The 24,511-nt window shown below is 45.4% G+C and overlaps 1 protein-coding gene across 3 annotated transcripts; it reads left to right on the top strand.

Moving 5' to 3' along the window:
• The first annotated feature begins 2,278 nt into the window (after positions 1–2,278).
• On the top strand, positions 2,279–24,287 carry SPAG5 (sperm associated antigen 5). Of its 3 annotated transcripts, none has more exons than XM_058704578.1 (24): positions 2,279–2,400; positions 2,642–2,767; positions 8,578–9,665; positions 9,768–9,942; positions 14,948–15,022; positions 15,262–15,354; positions 15,446–15,580; positions 15,799–15,918; positions 16,038–16,130; positions 16,233–16,346; positions 16,721–16,814; positions 17,019–17,166; positions 17,246–17,348; positions 17,538–17,671; positions 17,871–18,009; positions 21,737–21,848; positions 22,016–22,102; positions 22,366–22,486; positions 22,596–22,707; positions 23,084–23,164; positions 23,329–23,484; positions 23,572–23,646; positions 23,778–23,858; positions 24,091–24,287. In XM_058704578.1, the coding sequence occupies exons 1-24, from the start codon at positions 2,350–2,352 to the stop codon at positions 24,160–24,162; spliced, it is 3,585 nt and encodes a 1,194-aa protein (XP_058560561.1). In that variant the 5' UTR covers positions 2,279–2,349; the 3' UTR covers positions 24,163–24,287. The 3 variants fall into 3 exon arrangements, with proteins under 3 accessions (XP_058560561.1, XP_058560562.1, XP_058560560.1); XM_058704579.1 differs by having other exon boundaries at positions 9,765–9,942; positions 15,265–15,354; XM_058704577.1 differs by having other exon boundaries at positions 9,765–9,942.
• Positions 24,288–24,511: the final 224 nt, after the last annotated feature.

Here is a 24,511-nt window from a genome sequence, read left to right as displayed (position 1 = left end):
CAAGCCCCACACTGGGGACAGAATTTACTTAACGAAACAACTCTATACAAGACACTGAGTGAGGGGGAAAAAATGTCAGTGTAAAAAATGATGCCATTTTTGTGAAGAACTCAATGCCTTCTTCCCCTCCGTGTGTGTGTGTGTGTGTGTGTGTGTGTGTGTGTGTGTGAGAGAGAGAGAGAAAGAGAGAGAGAACATGAAAAAATGGGAGAGAAGTGGAAAAAAAAAAAAAAAAAGGACACTAGAGACCCCATTCTATGAATCAATTAATTTGGGGTGGGCGGAAATGTGTGTGTAAATAAAGACATACAAAACTTCTGTGTGTATGTGTATGCATATATGTTTTTACAAAGGTGTACACACTATTGATTACCTCAGGAAGGTAGAATGGACAGGAGGGGAGGCTTTGCCTTTAATATATCTTTGCATTGCAGTGTTTCACTTGCCATAAAAAAAATCGAATACTTTTATAATTTGAAAAACACCACATTTAAGAAGTTATGCAAAACACCACCAACAAACATCCTATTTATGTTTATGTTACCTACTTATAATGGTATTTTCCCACTCATCTACCCTTCCATATCCCTCCTCATTTGCTGCTGGAAGCACCATATCATTTTGGCTACTCACCTAGCATCTGATACACCAACTGCGACAAGAACTAAGCATTCCAATACACACATTTCTAAAATACAAGCTTTTACCACTCGCACTTGGTTTTGTTTTGTTTTTTCTGCCATTTTCCACCCTTGTTTTATTTGCTGAATCTTTTTGATGGAACAGAAGTACATACACCTTGGGATTCTCTCTGCTGAGTCTTGGGAAACCCCAGGCTCAAGTTTGTGTGTGCTCTTACATTGTCCTTCTTCCAGTTTTCCATTCAAGCAACTGTTCTCTGTAGTGCCTGCACGCTGGGACTCTTATGTTTCTAGAGCAGTGCTGTCCAATAGAAGTACAATATAAGCTCCCATACATCATTTTAAATTTGCTGGTAGCCACATTAAAAAGGTAGAAAGAAACAGGTGAAATTCATTTTAATGCATTTTACTGAACCTAACAGACCTAAAATAGAATCTCAAGGTGACATCAATATTAAAAAATATTTTATAATCTTTTTCTCAAAGTCTTCGAAACCCAGATTTTGTATTTTACACCTATAACACATCTCAATTCGGACTAGCCACATCTGAAATGTTCAGTAATCACATGTTGGCCACATGGTATCAGACAACAGGGTTCTAGAGAAGCCCATCCCCTGAGGGCCCTGCAGTTCATGACAGATTAATAGTTCCTCCTCTTTGGATGATTTCCTTTTCCAATTCATTAAGACTCTCAAGAGTGTGAATAAGGCGCAGTGACTGTTGCAAAGAACACACTTTATCATAAACTATTAATTTTGAATACCTACCGTTAGGCTGTTTCCAAAAATCAATTCCACCTTCCACAGCGAGATTTCCCACGGAGGGGACTCAGGCTGACATGAGAATATAGTACTTTATTGGTAACGCGGGTTGAAATCTCGACTCTTGCTGTTTAACTACCTGCGGGGCACTGGGCCAATTTCATTATGACTGCGTTTCTTGTCTGTAAAAGGGTGGTATTTACAGTACCTACTTCACAGGTTCCCGGGAGAATTAAAGCAGTTAATAGATAATAAAGCATTTGGAACAGTGCCAGGTACATAACAAATGTTCAATACTCGTTAGCCGCGGTTCCCGCAAACTTGTTGCAGGCCCCGAGGGAAGTCCCAAGAAAACACCAGAAACCGTGAGGAGGCTCAGTAACAGCGCGGGTGAATCCCGCCTCAGGCCACCACCGCCGCAGGGCGTAGGCGCCAAGGCCCCGAGGAAGCCTGATTCCAAAACGCGCCACTCACCTCTCCCCTCCGCACTCGCGGCCGGCTCCTTCCGGTCGAGCCTGAGGCGCCAGGTAACTAAGGGAAACCTGAGGAGAGACTTCCTGAGGCCAGGCAACCGAGACAACTTTTCTTGACGGTGGTGGGGGGGGGGGTCTACCGGAAGCGGGAGGGACAGGATCCTCGACTCTCCAGCTGCCAGGGGTACCCTCTCCTCAGGGTGAAGCAGCCCTCCAGCCCACGCCCGAGCTGCTTGGGGGAGGCGTCGGTCAGGGGAACGAGGGCGGCCCGCGGGCCGGTGGGGGCGGGGCCGGACCAAGCCCCGCCCCCTGCCCGCCGGGCTCGAGCCCTGAGCGGACGCGTCGGGCCGACGCACCGAAGCCCCAGCAGCCAATCGGGAGGCGTGGAGCGGGTTCAAATAAAGAAGGCGGGTGAAGATGGCGTCACCTCTTGGGTCTGGGAGGTGATCGACCCCGTATTCTGTGGTGAAAATGTGGCGGGTGAAAAAACTGAACCTTAGCCTGTCGCCTTCGCCCCAGTCGGTGAGCAGGAGAGCCTCAGGGGCAGAGAGAGCTGGATCGGGGCTTCGGTGGGGGAGACGCCGGCGACGCCGAGTGTCGGGGAAAGCTGGGTCCAGCCTGGGGACCGCGATGTGTGTGGAGTCTTATTGGTCCCGCAACTTTAGCGCCATTGGGGTGGAAGTCTACTCTTCCTATTGCCCCCAGGAGCTTATTAGAGAGGGAAGACCCAGCTCAGGCTTTCTCACACTCTGTTCTTTCTCAGGGAAAACCAGCTATGAGAACTCCTCTCCGGGAACTTACCCTGCAGCCTGGTGCCCTCACCAACTCTGGAAAAGGGCCCCCCGGATGCTACTCGCCGACTTCATCACTGTGCAAGCTGGGACTGCAGGTGAGATTCGACTGGGCTCTCTGCCGAGGCCGAGGGCTCAGAGGAACAGAGGGCCAAGGCTGGAACATAATTAATAACGGTAATGAAGTCTTCTACCTTAGTGACATCCATTTACAGCTATTCAGGCCAACAGAGAGGTGCCCTAGGGTGGTTAAAGGAAATCCACTGAGAACCCGGACCTCTATTTGGCTGTTAGTTTTTCTCACCTCTTCCCCCTTAAACTTTTACCAAAGTACTGCGAAATACTATCGCTTTGATTAGTGGTTTCCCCCTAAACGTGGGCTCACTCAAGCAGAGATCAGTTGGCTGCGGTAGTGAGGCAATATTCATATCCATTCCAAGAAGTAGTCAGAACTCTTCCTGGAGTCAAGTTACCCCACTGGAAGGCAGGGTACTTGGATCATCTTCACTTAAACTAGCCCCTGGTAGAAGTGCCCTCACTGAGTTGTCCATGTGTCAAAAGTCTTGAGAGAAGTACCCATGTATAAACTGCTTTTCAGTCGCTGTAAAAACTTGCCAAAGAAGGAGATTGACCCCTCTATAAGGTTCCTTGAAGAAATTTCTTTTAGAACTTAACTGCCTGGGAAAATTGTTTTCCTGAAGAAATCACTTTTTCTTTCTTTCTGATAATGAGAGCTATGTAGGTTACCATATTTTCCCTTTTGCTCTGGCTTCTAAAAAGCTCAGGGTCAAATTTGATCATCAGATGTAGCTACTATTACTCTTTGAAATACGAAAATCTGCTTTCTTTTTCTTTCTTGACTATGATTTTGTATTCATTAAGTTGATCTGTCCATCTATCTTCTTTTTTATGCAGTCTGAACTATTTTTGGAAGATGGGATATAAATAAAATAGGTTAGAGGAGGAAAGAAGAAAATGTAAAAACAGAATCTTAAGCGGCCTGAATAATAGATGTATGAAGGTAGCAGCCTTTCTTGAAAACACTCTAACACCAAGAGAACTTTCTGGGATGAAAGGGGTCCCTGGGTGGCTCAGTCGGTTAAGCGTCCAACTCTTGATTTCCTCTCAGGTCATGATCTCTCAGTCGTGAGATCCAGCTCTGTGTTGGGCCCTGTGCTGAGCCTGGAGCCTGCTTGGGATTCTCTTTTGCCCGCATGTGCACGCGCTCTCTCTCTCTCTCTGTCTTTCAAAATAAACGTACATTAAAAAAACAAAAACAAAAACTTTCTGGGACGATGGAAACGTTTGATAATCTGTGCTGTCCAATCTGGTGGCTATTAGTTATGTGGGTATTGAACACTGGTAGTTAATGTGACTGAGGAACTAAATTTTTAGTTTTATTTAATTTTAATTTACCATATTAGATAGTACAGCTTAGACAAAAAGAAAAGTACCTAGTGGGAACTGATCTTCATAGAACTTGATAGAATGTAACCATAGCCATTCAATCACAGTAGCAGAATAGAATGGAACGGAATTTAGGTCTCCCTTCTGCTACCTCCTGATATGCTCAGCTACATAGACAAAAAGAGTTTTTCTCCCAACAAAATAACTATTTATTGCTTACAAAAAATTTTTTTAATCTTTATTTTAGAGAGAGAGAGAGACAGACAGACAGACAGACAGACAGTGTGAGTAGGGGAGGGGCACAGAGAGAGGGAGACACAGAATCCGAAGCAGGCTCCAGGCTCTGAGCTGTCAGCACAGAGCCCAATGCAGGGCTCAAACTCACCAACCATGAGATCATGACCTGAGCTGAAGTCGAACGCCCAACCGACTGCACCACCCAGACACCCCACTATTTTTTGCTTTTTAAATTTTTGATTATTTAGGGGGACCTGGAGGGCTCAGTGGGTTAAGTGTCTGACTCTTGATTTCGGCTCAGGTCATGATCTCACGGTTCTTGAGATCCGGCGTTCCTGTTGGGTTCTGTTACAGCTCAGAGCCTGCTTTAGATTCTCTCTCCCTCTCTCTCTCTCAAAATAAACAAAAAAAAGAGAGACAATCCTTTCTTGGTTTTTTTTTTTTTTTTTTTTGGCGGGGGCGGGGGGTGGGGTGCAGTACAGGGGAGGAGAGAGCAGAGAAAGGAGAGAGAGAATCCCAAGCAGGCTCTATGCTGACAACCCGAGGGCAGGGCTTGAACATCAGAACTGAACCGTGAGATCCTGACCTGAGCCGAAATAAAGAGTCAGAAGCTTAACCAACTGAGCCACCCAGGTGCCCCCTTTCTTGCATCTCTTTATGTGTTATCTGTCTGTATGTGTTTATATCCACACACATCCATATATTATCATACTTTTATTTTAGAGGTAGAGTGAGCAGGGGAGAGGGGCAGAAGGAGAGAGAGAATCTTAAGCAGGTTTCCCACTCAACGCTGAGCCAACTTGGGCTTGATTTTACGAACCTGGGATCATGACCTTAGCTGAAATCAAGAGTTGAATGCTCAACCAACTGAGCTACCCAGGCGTCCCTCCTTAAGTGATATTTAAAAAGAATAAATAGGAACTTGATAAACACAGCAAAAACTGTAAGGTGCACTTTTGCATTCCTAAAAGTCTTTGGTTTGTTTAGTCTCTGGGCTATTTATTTATTTTTTTAACATTTATTTATTTTTGAGACAGACAGAGAGAGAGAGCATGAACAGGGGAGGGTCATAGGAAGAGGGAGACATAGAATCTGAAACAGGCTCCAGGCTCTGAGCTGTCAGCACAGAGCCCGACACGGGGCTCGAACTCACGGACCGCGAGATCGTGACCTGAGCCGAAGTCGGATGCCCAACCGACTGAGCCACCCAGGCGCCCCTAGTCTCTGGGCTATTTAATGCAGACTGATTTATGTTTTGTATATCCTATATCTTCACTTATGTCTTTTATCACAGTAGTGCTCTAACCTTACTAATATTGCTATCTTTCTTCTCTTTGTTGGTTTTTACCTCATATCTTTTTGACATCCCTTTTATTTTCTACTTTTCCTTTAAAACACTTTGAAATAAAAACTTCAAAATTGAAATAAAATATATGAAAGTACATAAAACATACAACTTAACAAATTTGTATAAAGTACCCATCATAGTAACCAACACCCAGTCAGTATTTAAGACATTGCCAGCATATCGGAAGCCCATTTTAGCTCAACCTTATTTTTTAAAGCTTCATCCACTGCTGTAAATGAGATTTCATGTAAGTCTGATTTTTTTTTTTTTTAAATAATGGGTCTTTATTTTTTTTAATTTTTATTTATTTTTTTTTCAACGTTTATTTATTTTTGGGACAGAGAGAGACAGAGCATGAACGGGGGAGGGACAGAGAGAGAGGGAGACACAGAATCGGAAACAGGCTCCAGGCTCTGAGCCATCAGCCCAGAGCCTGACGCGGGGCTCGAACTCACGGACCGTGAGATCGTGACCTGGCTGAAGTCGGACGCTTAACTGACTGCGCCACCCAGGCGCCCCAATAATGGGTCTTTATATCAAGCTTCTAAAATGGTTTTTATCTTCTGGGGCTCCTGGGTGGCTCAGTCGGTTAAATGTCTGACTTTGACTCAGGTCATGATCTCGCAGTTTGTGGGTTTGAGCCCCGCTTCGGGCTCTCTGCTGTCACCGTGGAGCCTACTTCGGATCCTCTGTCCCCTGCCCCCCCCCAATTTAAATTTCATTTAAAATGAAACTTTAATATTTCATTAAAAATATTAAAATAGTTTTATCTTCCTTATGGTTCAGAAATTTTATTTTTTCTTATCAATCTTGCTTGGAACTTGGTGAGCCATTTCAATATGCAAACTCTGGTCTTTACCTCAGAGAAATTTTCTTCTAATATTTGTTAATTAGTGCCTCCTATAAGTGTTCTCTTTTTTTCATGGAACTTCTTTTCCTCGTGTGTTAGGTTTAGTGGGTTTATCTTCCAGTTCTTTTAGCTTTTCCCTAAGATATACATTTCTTTGTATTTTTGTCTTTGCTTTAAAATACTCTTCCATTTGGGCGTCTGGGTGGGCTCAGGCAGTTAAAGCCTACTCTTGGTTTCCGCTCAGGTCATGATCTTGTGGTTCATGGATTCGAGCCCACATCAGGCTCTGTGCTGGCAGTGTGGAGCCTGTTTTGGACTCTCTGTCTCCCTCCCTCTCTGCTCCTCCCCTGCTTATGTATGCTCTCTCTCAAAATAGATAAATAAACTTTTAAAAATGATAAAAATAAAAAAGATATTTTTCCACTTGATTACCCAGGCCAGTAATTCGAGCCTCAACTCTGACCATCCTCTTTCAGTTCATTTAATGAGTTTTTTTTTGCTTAAAAGTTCATTTTTGTTGTTGTTTAAAAGTAATTTTTATTATTTTCAGAAGGTCTTGGGGCATGTGAGTGGCTTAGTCGGGTAAGTGTCCGACTTTAGCTCAGGTCATCATCTCGTGTTTCGTGAGTTTGAGCCCTGCATTGGGCTCTGTGCTGACAGCTCAGAGTCTGGAGCCTGCCTTGGATTCTGTGTCTCCCTCTCTCTCTGCCCCTCCCCGGCTCATGCTCTGTCTCTCTCTCAAAAATAAACATAAAAAAAAAAAACACATCTTTGTGTATGTGTGCTGTATTTGAATTGTCTTACCTTGTCTGTTTCTTCCATCAGCTGTTTATTTTATTTTATTTTTTTGATTTTTTTTTTAACGTTTTTTATTTATTTTTGAGACAGAGAGAGACAGAGCATGAACGGGGGAGGGGCAGAGAGAGAGGGAGACAGAATCGGAAGCAGGCTCCAGGCTCGGAGCCAGCAGCCCAGAGCCCGACGCGGGGCTCGAACTCACGGACCGCGAGATCGTGACCTGAGCTGAAGTCAGACGCTTAACCGACTGAGCCACCCAGGCGCCCCCCATCAGCTGTTTTGTTAGGGTTTACTTTACTGTGTTAGGGTTTGCCCTTTCTCTGGCTATTAGATCCATTTAAGTACATTCATATTTTCCTTTTCTTGTTCATTGAGTCTCAGGTACCAGCAACCCTGCAGGTGGTAGAAGGTACAGTGGGTCTTTGTCCCTGTGAACCAGCATATGGGGGTTATCAGTCCTTTATGAGGGTACCAGCAGGAAGTCTCTCTGCTTTTCATTTTCCTCTGCTACAAAGGTTAGAGCTCTTCAAATCCCAAGGTTTGAATGGATTCAACTCCTGTGTTTAGGACACATTCAGCTCTTGGGGCCCGGGAGACTAGGTCACTAGTGCAGGTTGACGTTGCCCTTTTTCCTAGGGTTTGTGGATCTCTATGGGCTCCAGCAAGACATTACACTAACTCTGGTCCCCACTTTTTCATCTGTTGTAGAAGAGAAAGTCTTGTAGCAACTCTAGAGTCTGGCAGAGCTTACCTCAGGATCCTCTCTCAAAGGAATGGGAGGGAGGGGCAGCCTTGTTTATACTGTAGACTGATTCACTTGGAAAAAACCTAAGATGACTTCCCAGCTTTAGTTAGGGTTTATTTATTTATTTTTTTAAATTTTTTTATTTATTTTTGAGACAGAGAGAGACAGAGCATGAGCAGGGAAGGGGCAGAGAGAGAGGGAGACCCAGAATCTGAAGCAGGCTTCAGGCTCTGAGCTGTCAGCACAGAGCCTGACACGGGGCTCGAACTCACAGACTGTGAGATCGTGACCTGAGCTGAAGTCGGACGCTTAACCAACTGAGCCACCCAGGTGCCCCTCTTTAGTTAGGGTTTAGTTTAGGTTTAGGTTAGGGTTTCTTTAGTGAGCAGCCAGGCTTAGCCAATTTTTACCTAAGCAGAGGTAATGAAAACTCTTTGTGTTCAGACAGTATCCTATACCCGTAATTATATGTTGGGAACTAGAAATGACTGCCTTGGCCAACTGCTTTTGTTTCTTTTGGCAGGAAGGCAACAACAATGCATCACCAGTGGATTTTGTCAATGCCAAGAGGACAGATTCCCCTTCAGAACAGTTCAGCCATCCCTCAAAGTGGCTAGAAGTTTGTCAGCATGAATCAGATGAGCGGCTCGTAGATCTGAATCCCCAAACCAACTCTACTCCCAAAACATCTGAGGAAGCAGTAGACCCACTGGACAACAATGTGGTTAAAACCATGGTCCTCGTATCCTCTCCAGTGGGGCAACAGCAAGTTACCCTTGAGGCTCATTTAGATTCCATGACAGAGACAAACAGCTTCTCCCCAGATGAGTCTTTGAGGCCAGGAGATCTGCTAAGAGAGGGGGTGGCGGCCTGCATAGAAGACAGCTTTTCAGAAGTTGTTCCTGCTACGTCTGAGAAATGTACATTTCAGCGTCCTCCATCCCATGTCTTGGAGTGTCTGCCAAATCCCTGTTCTGGGCAACAGCCACACTGCTCCAAAGAAAGCCTCAGGGATGATAGGACTGAGGCTGTGCCCGAGGACTTAGTCCCTTCCGAAAGTAATACCTTCTTGCCTTCCTCCATGCTCTGGCTCTCCCCTTCAACTGCCTTAGCAGCAGATTTCCCTGGCACTCATGTGGACCCAGGGGAGGAAATTGTAGAGCACAGAGCTGTAGAGGAAAGAGAACTGAGCTTTCCCACACTCCCTGAGGAGGCTGAATTAGGAGAACAAGCACTTGTCTCAAGTATGGAAGATATTCCATCCACATCCCTGACCCCAAATCCAGGAGAAATGGAATCCCAGGCTGCTCCAAGCCCAGCAGTAAAAGATGCTGGTAGGATTCTTGTCTCTGATACAGGGCCGTGGATGTCCCCACTGGCTTGGCTGGAAAAAGGTGTGAATACCTCGGTCATGCTGGAAAATCTCCGCCAGAGCTTATCCCTCCCCTCTGTGCTTCGGGACGCAGCCATTGGCACTACCCCTTACCCTACTTGCTCGGTGGGGACTTGGTTTACTCCCCCGGCAGCGCAGGAAAAAAGTACAAACACCTCCCAGACAGGCCCAGTGGACATCAAGGATGATACTTCTGAGACAGAGCACCTCCTATGGGGGTAAGTGTCCCTGTAACTTTGTGCCTCCTGGGTTCCATTAATCTGGACCTGCCACTCCCATCCCTTTCCCTTTCTTCTCCTCATGTTCTTTTGCTGCAGCAGCCATCCTCCAGATCTGACTGCCTTATCTCGACATGACCTGGAAGATAACCTGCTGAACTCTCTTGTCATTCTGGAGGTTCTCTCCCGCCAACTGCGGGACTGGAAGAGGCAGCTGACTGTCCCTCACTCAGAAGTTCAGGACAGTAGCACACAGACTGACACCTCTCCCAGTGGGGTAAGAAAGCTCTTCCCAGTGGGCCCTTTTCCTTAGAATATGTATGCTGAGGATCTGGAAAATCCCTTAAAGCTGTGGGTACTCACTTTACTCCTGGGATACATCAAGACTTTCCGAGGGAATACATACAAGGAAAATTTTAAAGGAATCAGTTTCTAGGATTCCTAGAATTTTAAAGGAATCAGATCAGGTCTTCATCTTCCACATGTACTTTTGACCAATTTTTTTTCTTTCCTACTTCCCCATTCTCAACTGCCCTTGCCCCCTTTACTGAAGAACAGCATATTTACTACCTATCCTGAATCTTACATTGTCAAGGAATAGCAATCAAAGGACAATAGAAAATGTTTGTGTACATGCTGAGAAAGCAAATGACTGCAATGGTTATGTAACACCATTTTTGCATGCTGTCAGCAAAATTGAAGGAAGACTTTAATTATATTTGTGGATCATTAAAAATTTTTGATGAAAGTTTACTATGAGATTTTTGGCATGGATCTCCAAAGGAGCTCGTAGATTGGGTGACACGCCCTCCTCTCTTTCTCCATTCCTACCTCCATTCCTCCCATTATTTATGTGAAGACGATTCTGAGTGCTTATATCTGTAAGAAAAGAAATAGGTATAGAATTGTCACTGAGCCATGTTTTATTGTAGGAATTACAGTAATCCACAGACACATGAACTAATATGGGGAAGGAAGCTATACCCATTTCATTAACAGACGATTCCCTATAAAATTCTTAGTAAAATGGACTTCTGCTGTTGCAGCGATATTGATGAATAATAGACTTTAAGTATGTTACAGACTTACGATATATTACATTAGGATAAAAGTCTGAGACGAGTAAACATGCAATTTCAAGGAGAAGGGCTGATAAAAAATGTCTGACTGTTTAAGAAGAGTTTGTGCATGGGTGCCTGGGTGGCCTAATCGTTAAGCATCTGACTTCGGCTCAGGTCATGATCTCACGGTCGGTGAGTTTGAGTCCCTCATCGGGTGAGCTCGTGCCCACTTCAGGTGAGCATGAGCCCTGCATCCGGTGATCACCAACCCCACTTTGGGTGAACACAAGCCCTGCTTTGGGTAAACAAAAACAAAACGTGAGCCCTGTTTCAAGTGAGCCCTGCTACTCTCTCTCTCTCTTCCTCTGGGTGCTCACTTGCACCCTCTCTCTCTCTCTCTCTCAAAAAAAGAAAAAGAAGAAGAGTGTGCATTTTTTTCAAAATATTTTTTTTCAAAATATTTTTTTTAAGTGTATTTATTTATTTTGAGAGAGAGAGAGAACGCATATGGGAGGAACAGAGAGAGAGAGAGAGAGAGAGAGAGAGAGAGAGAATCCCAAGCAGGCTGCACACTCTCAGCACCGCGTCCGATGCAGGGCTCTAACTCATGAACCACAACATCATGACTTGAGCTGAGATCAAGTGTCAGACGCTCAATTGACTGAGCCACCCAAGCACCTGGTTGGTGCATTTTTTTAATGGCATCAAATAGGCTTTAAATCATTATGCTAGATGTAGTATACCACTGGATATATTTAAGAGTGATCTAACAGTTTTATTTCAAATTATCGGTGTTTATAATATGGTTGAAATTATAGCCTTTGTAACAATTTAAACTTAAGCGTACTCAGTCTTTCAAAATTATTCTGAGAGATCTGAGAGAAAAATAGTTTAAAGACTACTGTTCTAGAGGATTCTGGTTGTGACAGCACAGACTGAGGAAGGAAGGGAATGGTGTCCAGGGAAGGAATGGAGAGCCTCAGTACTGGGGCCTTTGGGGTAATGGGTGGCTGCTGCTAAGAAGAGATGGTCTCCAGACGCCCAAAGACCTTGGGTTGAAAATATCCTCAAAATAAGACTTTACCTTTTGCCAGAATCCTGACCTTGTTCCCCATCCCTGAGTCGGCCTTGTACCCTCTTTCCCTGAAACTTGCCAAATCCCTTTGGAGGCAACTGAAGCACAGCCAAAGAGGGGAAGTGACAGCACCTTCAGCCATTCCCCATCACAATGCCCTGTCCTTGCCGCTTGGGTGCCCCCTTCACGCTAATCTCATCACTTGCCTGACTGCCCACCTCTGAGCACTAGTTGTACTCATAGAATACTCCGTGCCCCACTGCACAATGCAGGAGGGAATGATGACCGCCTCGCTGGGGAAGGGAGTGGTGAACTCCTCAAGATTATCTCCTTAAATCCAGACTTCTGTAACATCGTGACTCAGCACTGCTGCTCCGGCAGTGGGTTTTGTCTCAGACGATGGCTGCCTTTCAGCAGTAATGACGGCTCCCTGCTTTTCTCAGAACTTGAAAGTCCTCTGCATAGCATACTAATTTTTATCTGTGCCAACACAGCGAATAGACAGAGAATGAGAAAATAAAAATGACTAATAAATATTTGAGAAAGTTACTGGTAATCAGAGAATTGCAAATTGAAACAATGAGATGCTATTTTTGTCTAACAAAATAGTAAATAATAAAATAGATAATGCTGGCTAGTATTGTCCTGTTGTCAGTAGGATATATAAATTGGTTCAACCTTTTTTGAAAGTAAGACCCTTAAAGCATTTCAAACTTTTTGACTCAGTAGTTCTTCCTCGGATATATCCTTTTTTTTTTTTTTTAAAGTAATATTCTTAAAAAAATTTCTTTTAATGTTTATTTATTTTTTTTTTTTTAATTTTTTTTTTTCAACGTTTTTTATTTATTTTTGGGACAGAGAGAGACAGAGCATGAATGGGGGAGGGGCAGAGAGAGAGGGAGACACAGAATCGGAAACAGGCTCCAGGCTCCGAGCCATCAGCCCGGAGCCTGACGCGGGGCTCGAACTCACGGACCGCGAGATCGTGACCTGGCTGAAGTCGGACACTTAACCGACTGCGCCACCCAGGCGCCCCACTTTTAATGTTTATTTATTTTTGACAGAGAGAGAGAGACAGAGCATGAGCAGGGGAGGGGCAGAGACAGAGGGAGACAGAATCTGAAGCAGGTTCCAAGCTCTGCACTGTCAGCACAGAGCCCAATGTGGGGCCGGAACCCACAGATCGCGAGATCATGATCTGAGGTCAAGTCGGACACTCAACCAACTGAGCCACCTAGGCGCCCCAATATTATTCTTTAAAAAAAATTTTTTTTAATGTATATTTTTGAGATAGAGAAAGAATTAGTTGGGGAGGGGCAGAGAGTGAGGGAGACAGAGGATCTGAAGCAGGCTTCAAGCTGACAGCAGAGAGCCCAATGTGGGGTTTGAACTCCCAAACCATGAGATGACCTGAGCTGAAGTCGGACACTTAACCGACTAAGGCACCCAGGTGCCCCTCCCCCCTTTTTTTCAATTTTTAAAAAATGTTTATTTTTGAGAGAGAAAAAACGCAAGAGTGAGCGGGGGAGAGGCAGAGAGAGAGAGAGAGAGAGAGAGAGAGAGAGACACAGAATCTGAAGCAGACTCCAGGCTCTGAGCTGTCAGCACAGAGCCCAACACAGGGCTCGAACTCATGAACTGCCTCCCTCCCCCTGCAGTCATGGTTTTTAAAGAAAGGAAATCAGAGTTCAGATAATCTCTGAGAAGTTTCAATGTGAGGTAAAATACCACCAGAAGTTAAAAATGGGTGGTACTCTACTTTGATAGGTCCCCCTAAGCAGATGTCCCAGTTTCAGGCTATTCCAGTGAGGACAGTAAATAGAAATTCAGGGCTAAATAGGGGTGCTTGGGTGGCTCAGTCGGTTGAGCATCCGATTTTGGCTCAGGTCATGATCTCACAGTTCATGGGTTTGAGCCCTGCATCGAGTTCTGTGCTGACAGTTCAGAGCCTGGAGCCTGCTTCAGGTTCTGTGTCTCCCTCTCTCTCTGCCCCTCCCCCACTCACGCTCTGTCTCTCTCTGTCTCAAAAATAAATAAACATTAAAAAAAATTTTTTTAGGGGCGCCTGGGTGGCTCAGTCGGTTAAGCGTCCGACTTCGGCTCAGGTCACGATCTCGCGGTCCGCGAGTTCGAGCCCCGCGTCGGGCTCTGGGCTGATGGCTCGGAGCCTGGAGCCCGCTTCAGATTCTGTGTCTCCCCCTCTCTCTGCCCCTCCCCTGCTCATGCTCTGTCTCTCTCTGTCTCAAAAATAAAAAAATAAAAATTAAAAAAAAATTTTTTTAAAGAAATTCAGGGCTAAATAACATTAGTATAATAAAATTTAATAATAAAAGCAGGACCACACATTCATTTTTATGTTATAATCTCAATTGTAGTTTTCTTAAGCATTACCATCATTTATCATACCTAAAACACCATCAATATTAAGATATATACCAATTTCAGTGGCATTGTGTAAAAAGATAATCATCTTAAAATTCATTGAATATGGTAGTTTCTTTCTAAATCAGTCTGCAACTTTTTTTCTCTCTGACACCTGAGGGAAGTAATATATTCCACTTATAGCAAATCCCTATAGTAAGGAAATCTCTGGAGTTATGTGGAAACCTTTTGGGGGTGGCTGCTATACTGTTGGTAAGATTCATTGCTCCAGGGGCGCCTGCCTGGATGCACAGTTAAGTGTGCGACTCTTGATCTCGGCTTAGATCATGATCTCATGGTTCCTGAATTCGAGCCCTGCATTGGGCTATGTGCTGATGACGTGGAGCCTGCTTGGGATTCTGTCTCTCCTTCTCTCTGCCCTTTCTCCTCTTGTGTTCTCTCTCTCTCAAAATATAATCATTGCTCCAGGTGGTAAAACTAATGGTTTCTTTTTCCATTTTATTCACTCTATATTTCCAAAATTTTACAATAAATGCATGTCATCCTTATAGTTAGAAAAAAAAAATAAGGTTATTTTGAAAAGGAATTTTTATGTGCCTCGATTTTTTTTTTTTTTTTTTTTTTAACTTGGCCTCATTGAGCTGTGAGCCTTGCTCTTGCTTTTAATAGGAGAGGCTCCTGTGTCTCAGTGGGTGGGAGGGGGAATGTGGTGCTGGCTGTGAATGATGCCTATGCAAAAGGCACAACTTTGTTTCTCTGACTAGATAAGTAAGAAACCTCAGCATCTTCAGGAGAGTCAAGAGATTGGACAGGCTCTGCAGCAGGCCAGGAATGCCATGGTAAGTTTTGATTATACCATCACTGGGTCTCCTGTGAACATCAAGCATGGAAAACCCTGGGTGGTTAGCAAATGGTGATACTCAGCTATGGTAGTAAAGGGAGGTTTCCAAACCTTTGTTAAGCACATCTCCCTCCTGGGAGCTTGAAATTGGGGTCAGTGGTTTTCCTCCCCAGTGTCCCTGTTACTTCCTACTTAGTGACTTTATTTGATCTAGCCTAACCACCTTTCCCTCTACAGCAGTCATGGGTGCTGGTTTCCAAAGAGCTGATATCCTTGCTTCATCTGTCTCTGTTGCACTTAGAGGAAGATAAAACTACCGTGAGTCAGGAGGTAAGCAGCATGAATGTGAACGCAGAGGCCTCTGGTGAGACTGAAAGCCAAAAAAAGGAACTAGACACCATGTCTGAGTCTTGTCTTGTAGTCTCGGCGTGCAGAAACCTTGGTCTCCTGCTGTTTTGATGTGTTGAAGAAATTGAAGGCAAGGCTCCAGAGCCTCAAAGCAGAAAAGGAGGAGGCGAAACACAAAGAGGAAATGGCCGTCAGAGGCAAGGATGCGGTAAGGTGTCAGGCTTTTGTTCTTGGATGTGGGAGGTGTCTTCCTCAGGGTTCCTGCAGGAACATAAATTTCGCTTGCGACACAGGTGGGTGGCCTAAGAACTGCCAGCTCTGAGGAGTAATGAACTAAACTAAACTAAATAATGGTGGAGTGTTATGGCTTTTTGTGCTTTTTCACTCCTCTGCCCACCATGTCCTCGCAACCTCTCCCCTTAATAGGCAGAGACTGTGCTAGAGGCTTTCTGTGCACGTGCCAGCCAGCGCATCAGCCAGCTGGAACAGGACATGGCTTCCTTGGGGGAATTCGGAGGCCTTTTGAAGGACACCCAGACCCAGCTGGTAATTTGAAGGCATTTTCTTTCCTGGGGTCCATACTGACATACTGGGAGGATGGCCATATTTCCCCACTTTGTTCTTTCCAGAGGAAAGGATCTCCATAGTCAATCCTTCTTGTGTAGGTAGGGCTTCATACCGAGCAAGAAGAGTTGGGTCAGCAGACAGCGAGTCTTACATCAAACTTACAACAGGACTGGATATCCATGCAGTTGGATGTGAGTATTTGGGGCCATCATATCACTCCTTTATGCACAGTCAGCCCTGTTGGGAGCCTTGCCTCAAACGTGCTTCCCTGGCCTGCTTGCTTCCCCCGGTAGTATAAAACATGGACAGCTTTGCTGAGCCGGTCTCGAAAACTCACAGAGAAACTCACAGCCAAGAGCCGGCAGACCCTGCAGGAACGTGATGCTGCAGTTGAGGAAAAACAGCAGGTACAAACCATGAGTGGGGGACTACTTAGGCCTAAGGCCTAGTTTCCTCCTTCTCTTCAGAAGGACTTTCTAATGAGTGGTATCGTTAGCCTCTTACACTGGACCTGTCTTTTTTTTTCACTCTGGGTTTGGAAACCAGCCAGGTCCCTTCACTATAGATGGCCTTGGGCCCAGTTGTTTCCTTTGCTCTTTAGCACCTTCTTTAGCAACTTTTCTCCTCTTTCTACTTTTTCCTGAGGACCAGCCTGTTTCTGCAGTGTTGCTGCCCAGGAACAAGGTGCTTTGCTGTCCTGTCCAGAAAGAGAAGCTGGGCTGAGTCCTAGCATTCCTGATTCAGGAAAACCTGTGGGAGAAAAACGATCTTTTCTTCCTAGGTTTCCAGGGAGCTGGAACAAGTCTCTACCCATTTAGAGGAGTGCAAAGGCCAAATAGAACAACTGGAATTGGAAAACAGTCGCCTAGCAACAGGTAGGGGTGTGTGTGTGTGTGTGTGTGTGTGTGTGTGTGTGTGTGTGTCTGCGCGCGCACATGTGAAAGCAGTTGTGCCCTGCTGAAGCTTGGGGTGTGACAGTAGAGCCAGGGGGTGCTCTAGAGCACTTGTTTTAGAGCAGAAGTATGGGGAGGTTTTGGCCTAATGACTACGTAGTGTCAATTAGGATACTTTTGGTTTAGATCTCCGGGCTCAGCTGCAGATTCTGGCCAGTGTGGAGAGTCAGCTAAAAGAGCTACAGAGTCAGCATGCCCATTGTACCCAGGACCTGGCCGTGAAGGATGAGTTGGTCTGCAAGCTTACCCAGAGCAATGAGGAGCAGGCTACTCAGTGAGTTCTGATCAGGCTATTGTGGCAGTAGGCGCCCAGGATATAGGACTAAAGGGGTCTAATATAAGGTCTCTGGCAGATGGCAAAAGGAAGAGGTGGCACTAAAACACATGCAGGCAGAGCTGCAGCAACAACAAGCTGTCCTGACCAAGGAGGTGCAGGACCTGAAGGAGACGCTGGAGGTAAGAAATGTGGCTTGGGGCAGGGGAACTGGTAGGAGTGTGACTTTCACCTAATGGTATTGAGGTGAGGTTTGAGACCGTGGACCGGAAAAAGCCTCTGTTCCTGGGGCTCTAAAATTTCCCACTTAGTCTCATTTTCTCCCCTCCCTCTCTTGCTCCTTGCCTGCCTTCCTTTTCCTGTGTCCCCAGTTTGCAGACCAAGAGAATCAGGTTGCTCACCTAGAGCTGGGCCAGGTCGAGTGTCAGTTGAAAACCACACTGGAAGTGCTCCGGGAGCGCAGCCTGCAGTGTGAGGGCCTCAAGGACACTGTAGAGAACCTGAAGTAAGATTTCTACCTTTTGGTGCTTCCCCTGCTAAGTGTTTATGTTTCCCGGGAACGTTTCTGGAAGCTAAAGTCTCCAAGAAGGAAGAGAGTGTCTTGTTTCCCTTTTTGAATGCAGCTCTGTATGGGGATTTGGGAGAGGTGTTCGGAGAAGGTTGCTTGGTCTTTGGCTGTTTTCTCTGTTCCTTCCTTATTTTAGGGCTAAACTGGCTAGTACCATAGCAGAGAACCAGGAACAAGACCTGGAGAAGACACGTCAGTATTCCCAAGAGCTAGGGGTGCTGACTGAGCGACTCCAGAGACTGACTCTCTTCCTACAGGCAAAACTAAAGGAGAAGGTAGGATCCAGGGGTTCCTTCTGTTCCCTTCCAATGATATCTTCAAACAAAGACAGTTTTATTTCTTCCTTCCCAATCTGTATATCTTTTATTTCCTTTTCTTGTCTTACTGCGTTAGCTAGAACTTCCACTATGATGTCGAAAAAGAGGGGTAGAAGGGGACATCCCTGCTTTGTACCTGATCTTAGAGGGAAAGCTTGGAGTTTCTCTTCATCAAGTATGATGTTAGCTATAGGATTTGTTTAATTAAAAAAATTTTTTTTTGGGGCGCCTGGGTGGCGCAGTCGGTTAAGCGTCCGACTTCAGCCAGGTCACGATCTCGCGGTCCGTGAGTTCGAGCCCCGCGTCAGGCTCTGGGCTGATGGCTCGGAGCCTGGAGCCTGTTTCCGATTCTGTGTCTCCCTCTCTCTCTGCCCCTCCCCCGTTCATGCTCTGTCTCTCTCTGTCCCAAAAATAAATAAAAAAAAAAAAACGTTGAAAAAAAAAAAAAATTTAAAAAAAAAAAATTTTTTTTTACATTTATTTTTGAGAGACAGAGCACAAGTGGGGGAGGGGCAGAGAGAGAATGAGACACAGAATCCGAAGCAGGCTCCAGCACAGAGCCCGATGTGGGGCTCAAACTCACAAATTGTGAGATCGTGACCTGAGCGAAAGTCAGATGATGCTTAACCGACCGAGCCACCCAGGCGCCCCTAGCTATAGGCTTTTGTAGATATTCTTTATCAGGTTGAGGACGTTCCCCTCTATTCCTAGTTTACTGAGAGTTTTTCCAGTTGTATCTTTATTATATAGGATGGTCTTTCTAAAATGCTACTCTTGTTTCGTCTCTGACCGTCACTGACTTTCAGTTGCCTACAAGACTTCATCCTGTCACTTAAACTTTTCTTCATCTGTCTCCTACCTCTCTGTTATGAACTCTTTACTCCAACTAGACTGCCTGTATACTACACACAGGTCCCATTTCTATTCACACCCAGGCTTGGGCTGTTACCACGTCCATTTTCCTCTGTCTTCAAACTGGAAATACCTTTTCCTTTACTTATTTTCCTATTTCACCTTCTTTGAAATGTTCCACAATCACATGGACTCCGTAATCTCCTATTGTATTCGTCATGAACTTGCTCTCCCTTTTGCACTTGCCTTAGTTTCCCTTGGATATCTGGTCTCTTCAACTAGACTATATTTAAAGAAAGCAGAAATTTAGCCTTGCTTCTTTGACTTTCCCACAGTGCACACTAAACAATAAACTGTTGATATCTTTCCGAATAGAGACCTAGGGGCTCCTGGGGGGCTCAGTTGGTTAAGTGGCCAACTCTTGGTTTTGGCTCAGGTCATGATCTCAGGGTTCATGGGATCAAGCCCCGCATTGGGCTCTGAGCTGACAGCATGGAGCCTGCTTGGGATTCTCTTTCATTCTCTGCCCTTCCCCTGCTTCTCTCTCTCTCTCTCTCTCTTTCAAAATAAATAAAGTTAAAAAAAAAAAAAAAGAATAGAGTGTTAATTAGCTTATTCAATAGTAAAAGATACACCCACGGTCCTAAAACCTGGAAGTGCTTATGATTTGACCCCAGTGTGTGCTGAGCACAGGAAATGCAAAGAATCCACAGTCTTACAGGGAAGACAGATAGGTGTAAACTTGACATCTTGACTTGTGATCATGATAGATGTCTGCATGGATGACCACTGTGGGAGTACAGAAAAAACATCGGTTCTACCTTTGACAGTTAATATGTCTTCTCAAAGCAGGTAACAATTGGGCAGTCTTCAGGTTTGGAAGTTTGAAGGCCAAGGTGGGTGGGGGATTATGTAGGAAGACCTACCAGGTAGAGGGGAACAGTCTGTTAAAGTCAGAGAGATACTGTGTGTACTTTTTTTGTAGTATCTACCTTGTAACATGACCTGGATGAGGTGCTGGGACTACAAGTGAACAAGGCAGGGCCCTGCTCATATGGAATTTGGCAAGTTTGGGGACTGGGAAGTAGTTCTTCATAAATAGAGTATAAGAGCTACATGGGGCAAGAATGACAAGGAGGGGCACCCGGGTGGCTCAGTCGGTTCAGTGTCCGACTCTTGATTTGGCTCAGGTCATGATCTCACAGTTCATGGGATCGAGCCCCGCATGCCATCTCCCTCTCTCTCTCAAAATAAACTTAAAAAAAAAAAAAAAAGAATGACATGGAGACAAGGCTAGGACAGTAGGCCAGAGGCCTGAAGGCTTGAACTAATGGCAATTATAAAAGGTAGAGGAGAGGATGGACTGGATGAATTCAATACCTATTAGGGAAATAGAAATAATAGACCAATTTGGTGTAGGAGTAAGTTGCAAGAGTGAATGATTATCTCTAGATTGCTGGAAAGATGATGATGCTTTCTAGAACTGAGGGTGGCAAACTTTTCCTCTAAAGTACAATATAATCTTTTTGGCTTTGTGAGCCATGTTGTCTCTGTCTTAACTACTCAACTCTGCCTTTGTAGCTCAAGAGCAGCCATAGACAGTATGTATATAAATGGGATGGTTGTATTTCAATAAAACTTTATTTACCAAAATGGGTGGCAGGCCAGATTTGAACTGCAGGCTTAATTTGCTGCCACCTCCAGCCCCCCCTCTCAGATCGTAAATACAGGAGGAGGACCAATTTTTGGTGGGATGGGACAGGGAAAATGGTGAGCTCAGCTTTATACATCTGAATGTCAGATTAACTATGGAGCATTCTGGTAGATTTTCACAGGGATTTGAGCCTTTGGGTCTGGAGATTGGGAAAATAATACAGTTGAGAGAGACAGATTGGAAGGTTATCCACATAGAAGTGGAGGTTGTGGAGTTCCCAAGGTGAGGCCACATGAGGAATGGATTAGAGTAGAAAGAAGGCCAAGGATGAACCAAAAGGACTCCCAAGAGTTTAAGGAAGGACCTATGGGTAGGTGAAATAGGAAGGTATGAGGCCTACCTGTGAAGGAGAGAGAGTCCTGTCCCAGAAGCTGAGGAAAGGACGTTTCTAAAGGAAAAACATGGTCATCGATTATCACATAGGTCAGGTAAAACAGCTGAAAAGTGTCCATTGCACTTGAAAGTAAGGATTCTTGTTGGTGAACCAAACAAGAATTTTGGTAGAATGGTGGGGCAGAAAAGGCTGAGTGTAGTGGGCTAAGGAGTCAGTAGATAGTGGCAATTTTAGGCAGGAAATGTAGGGTTTTTTGGGGTTTAAAAAAATTTTTTTTCAATGTTTATTTTTGAGAGAGAGAGAGACAGACAGAGACAGAGCATGAGCAGGGGAGGGGCAGAGAGAGAGAGGGAGACACAGAATCTGAAGCAGGCTCCAGGCTCTGAGCTGTCATCACAGAGCCTGACGTGGGGCTCGAACCCATGAACTGTGAGATCATTACCTGAGCTGAAGTCAGACGCTTAACTGACTGAGCCACCCAGGTGCCACAGGAAATGCAGGGTTTTTTTAATTTTGTTTGTTTTTCTTTTTCTTTTTTCTTAATAGAAGGGAAAGAGAAAGGGCAATTTTAAGATGGGATTTAAGGTAAGAAGAAGGTTTCTGTTTTTAGTTGTTATTGTTTTAGTGAGAGAAGTTGTTCAGGGAAAGTTGCTGAGGAGTTGAAGATAGAGAAAAAAAGGAGGAGATAGAATAACATTCCAAAGGAGACGGCTGGTGAGTACCTGGAAGTTTAGGAAATCATGAACCCTGAAGAGCAGCTGATAATTTTTCTCCTTTATCTTTAGGCTGAAGCAGAGACCCTCCCAGTAAGCACAGCCTGTGCTCCTACCCAGGAATACCCTCCACCTGCTGACAGTGCCTTCTTGGGAAACATCTTGACAGCAATGGCAGATGAAGGTTAAAGGCCCTGGAATTTAAGGGTGGGAAAGTTGTGACCTTGCCCCTGATATCTTCAGCTGTTGAAGATACCCACCAACAGACTTCTGTCTCCCTGGCTTCTATTATGGCAGACCCTTGACTGGGTCACCAGAGGAGCCTTCTACCTTGGTTGGTTTTTGTTTTAGAGCCAGAAGCAGCTCCTGTGCCCGTGCTTGGAAGTGACAAGAGTGCTTTCACCAGAGTAGCTTCAATGGTTTCCCTTCAGCCTACAGGTTAGGATGGGCTCCAGGGATCCTGCCTCATTTCTAGATCTGGTACTAATGATAAAGACTAAAGCAGTGAGAGGTGCTTTGCTCTAAAAACCTCAATTTTACATGGGCTCATTTTGTTTCTGCCTTTTGGGATCTGCAGTGTTCCGGACATTCAAATCCTATGGGTGGGGAACATGGATAAGAGTTGTGGCAATGATGGCTACACACACTTCTTCCTTCCAGAGCCAAAGGGCTCTATCTCCAGCTAGGACTTGCTCTTTCAGAGACCCCAGGCATGGAGAAGAGCCTGGCAAAAATGGGTACAATGACTCTGGAGCTGCAAAGCCTGTGTTCTCTGCTGCAAGAGTCTAAAGAAGAAGCCATCAGGACTCTGCAGCGAAGGATGTGAGTGGAGGGTAGTCTTGATTAGAGAGGACAGGTCAAGTGAGATAGGTCAAGGGCCCAGCCAGTGCCTGAGAAGACAGAAATAATGCTGAATTCTTCCCTCCCCTAGTTGTGATCTGCAGGCTAGGCTACAGGCCCAGGAAGAACAACATCAGGAAGCCCAGAAGGCAAAGGAAACAGATATAGAGAAGCTGAACCAGGCTCTGTGTTTGCGCTACAAGGTGAAGGAGGGGCCTGAAAGTGGGGCGATCAAGAACTGGGGCAGCTCTACTGGCCCACTGGGAGCCATGGTCTCTCTAGGAATCTGGGTGGTGGGGATTTTCCAACCATTGCCCTAGTTTTGCCCTTCCTGGGGTCAGACATTTCACATGTTTGGGAATTAGCTATGGGCTGACCCATCTGCCAGGCTGACCTAGAAGTCAGGAACTCTGGCGGAACTCTCTCAACACTGAAATGTGCCTGTTTAACATAGCCCTGGAGGAAGAACTGGGGTGTTATCAATTGGTATTACTGGAGTTAAACATGGGTCCTATCTCCTGGCAAGGGCTGCAAAGAAGCCAGCTCTTCCAGTACTTCTTACCTCCCTTTCCCTCACAGAATGAAAAGGAGCTCCAGGAAGTGATAAAACAGCAGAACGAGAAGATCCTAGAGCAGATAGACAAGAGTGGCGAGCTCATAGTACGTTCAGGATGATGCCTGGCCATCTCCCTTCTGTGTCATTGATAGCTAGAATCTCAAATATGGGAACTAGATCCCCTGGTCTACCCTTGTCCACTACATGGGATAAAAAGGATAGAGAGGCCCTTTGAGGGCACTGGGTACCTCTCCATTCTCATCCCCAGAGCCTTAGAGAGGAGGTCACCCAGCTCACCCGCTCACTTCGGCGTGCGGAGACAGAGACTAAGGTGCTACAAGAGACCCTAGCAGGTCAGCTGAATCCCGACTGTCAGCCTATGGCCACTAACTGGATCCAGGAGAAAGTGTGGCTCTCCCAAGAGGTGAGAGGTGACTCGGAGTTAACAAAGGAGCTGGGCACCTGGAGGGAACCCTAGGCTGTGCCTCTGCTGATCTGGACATATCTACAGGTGGACAAGCTAAGGGTGATGTTCCTGGAGATGAAAAATGAGAAGGCAAAACTCATGGTCAAGTTCCAGAGCCATGTAAGAATTCCCTTGTCATTCCAGGGCCATTTCCCACTACTACTAGCAAGTGGTCTGCCATATTTTCCTTGCCCCACAAGCTATGCTGTTCTTCTGAGTATAGGACTTAATGCAACCTACTTGCTTTCTAGAGAAACATCCTGGAGGAGAATCTTCGGCGTTCTGACAAGGAATTAAAGAAACTAGATGACATCGTTCAGCATATTTATGAGGTAAAGGAGGGAAGGAGTTGATGCAGCTAAGTCTCCTGGCACGGGGCTTGGCCCCAGGAAGTGCTGATGAGCATTGCTCTGGTTTTCAGCCAGTGCTGAGCACTGGGCCTGACTCACTGTTGCAGGCTTCCCTGTGGCTTCTGCTTTCTCCCCTCTAACTCAGTTGGTGCTCCCTGGGGCTGAAAGCCTTGGACTTGTGACCTTGAGCTGCCTTTTCTGTTTCTTTTTGCAGACTCTGCTATCCATCCCAGAGGTTGTGAGGGGTTGCAAGGAGCTACAGGGATTGCTGGAATTTCTGAGCTAAGAAACTGAAAGCTCGAATCCGTTTCACCCCTTTTTACCTACTATACTTCCTTACCCCAACATCAGGACCAACCGGCATAGAGCTAGCTATGTTTAATGCTATTTAAATAAAGTATATTTAATGTATTTCTTCAGGTTAACTGAATCTTATTTTTGGGGCATGGGAGGTGGATGAGGTCAAAGAAGCTTGTTGGCCTACTTTCCCTAGGCACCCTTCACACAACCCTCTGGCTGCATCCAGAGCCAAAGTTGGCTGCCCCTCCTCCCTTCTCTTGCTTCCTCAATATTCTAGGCACTGGACTGCTTGTTCCCTGGCTCTTAGCCTGGGGGCGGGACAGAAGAGGATTCAT

The sequence above is a fragment of the Neofelis nebulosa genome, chromosome 16 (genome assembly GCF_028018385.1).
Source record: "Neofelis nebulosa isolate mNeoNeb1 chromosome 16, mNeoNeb1.pri, whole genome shotgun sequence".
Classification (NCBI taxonomy): Eukaryota; Metazoa; Chordata; class Mammalia; order Carnivora; family Felidae; genus Neofelis; species Neofelis nebulosa.
The sequence above is the reverse complement of the archived record's forward strand: the minus strand, read 5'-3'. Positions and strand labels throughout refer to the sequence as shown.

Bases quoted from the DNA above. Each gene is read 5' to 3' on its own strand.
- SPAG5 (XM_058704577.1), top strand. From the start codon at position 2,350: ATGTGGCGGGTGAAAAAACTGAACCTTAGCCTGTCGCCTTCGCCCCAG. The intron at 15,355-15,445 runs GTAAGCAGCATG...CTTGTCTTGTAG, and splicing joins AAACTACCGTGAGTCAGGAG to TCTCGGCGTGCAGAAACCTT. The intron at 22,487-22,595 runs GTGAGTGGAGGG...TCCCTCCCCTAG, and splicing joins AGGACTCTGCAGCGAAGGAT to TTGTGATCTGCAGGCTAGGC.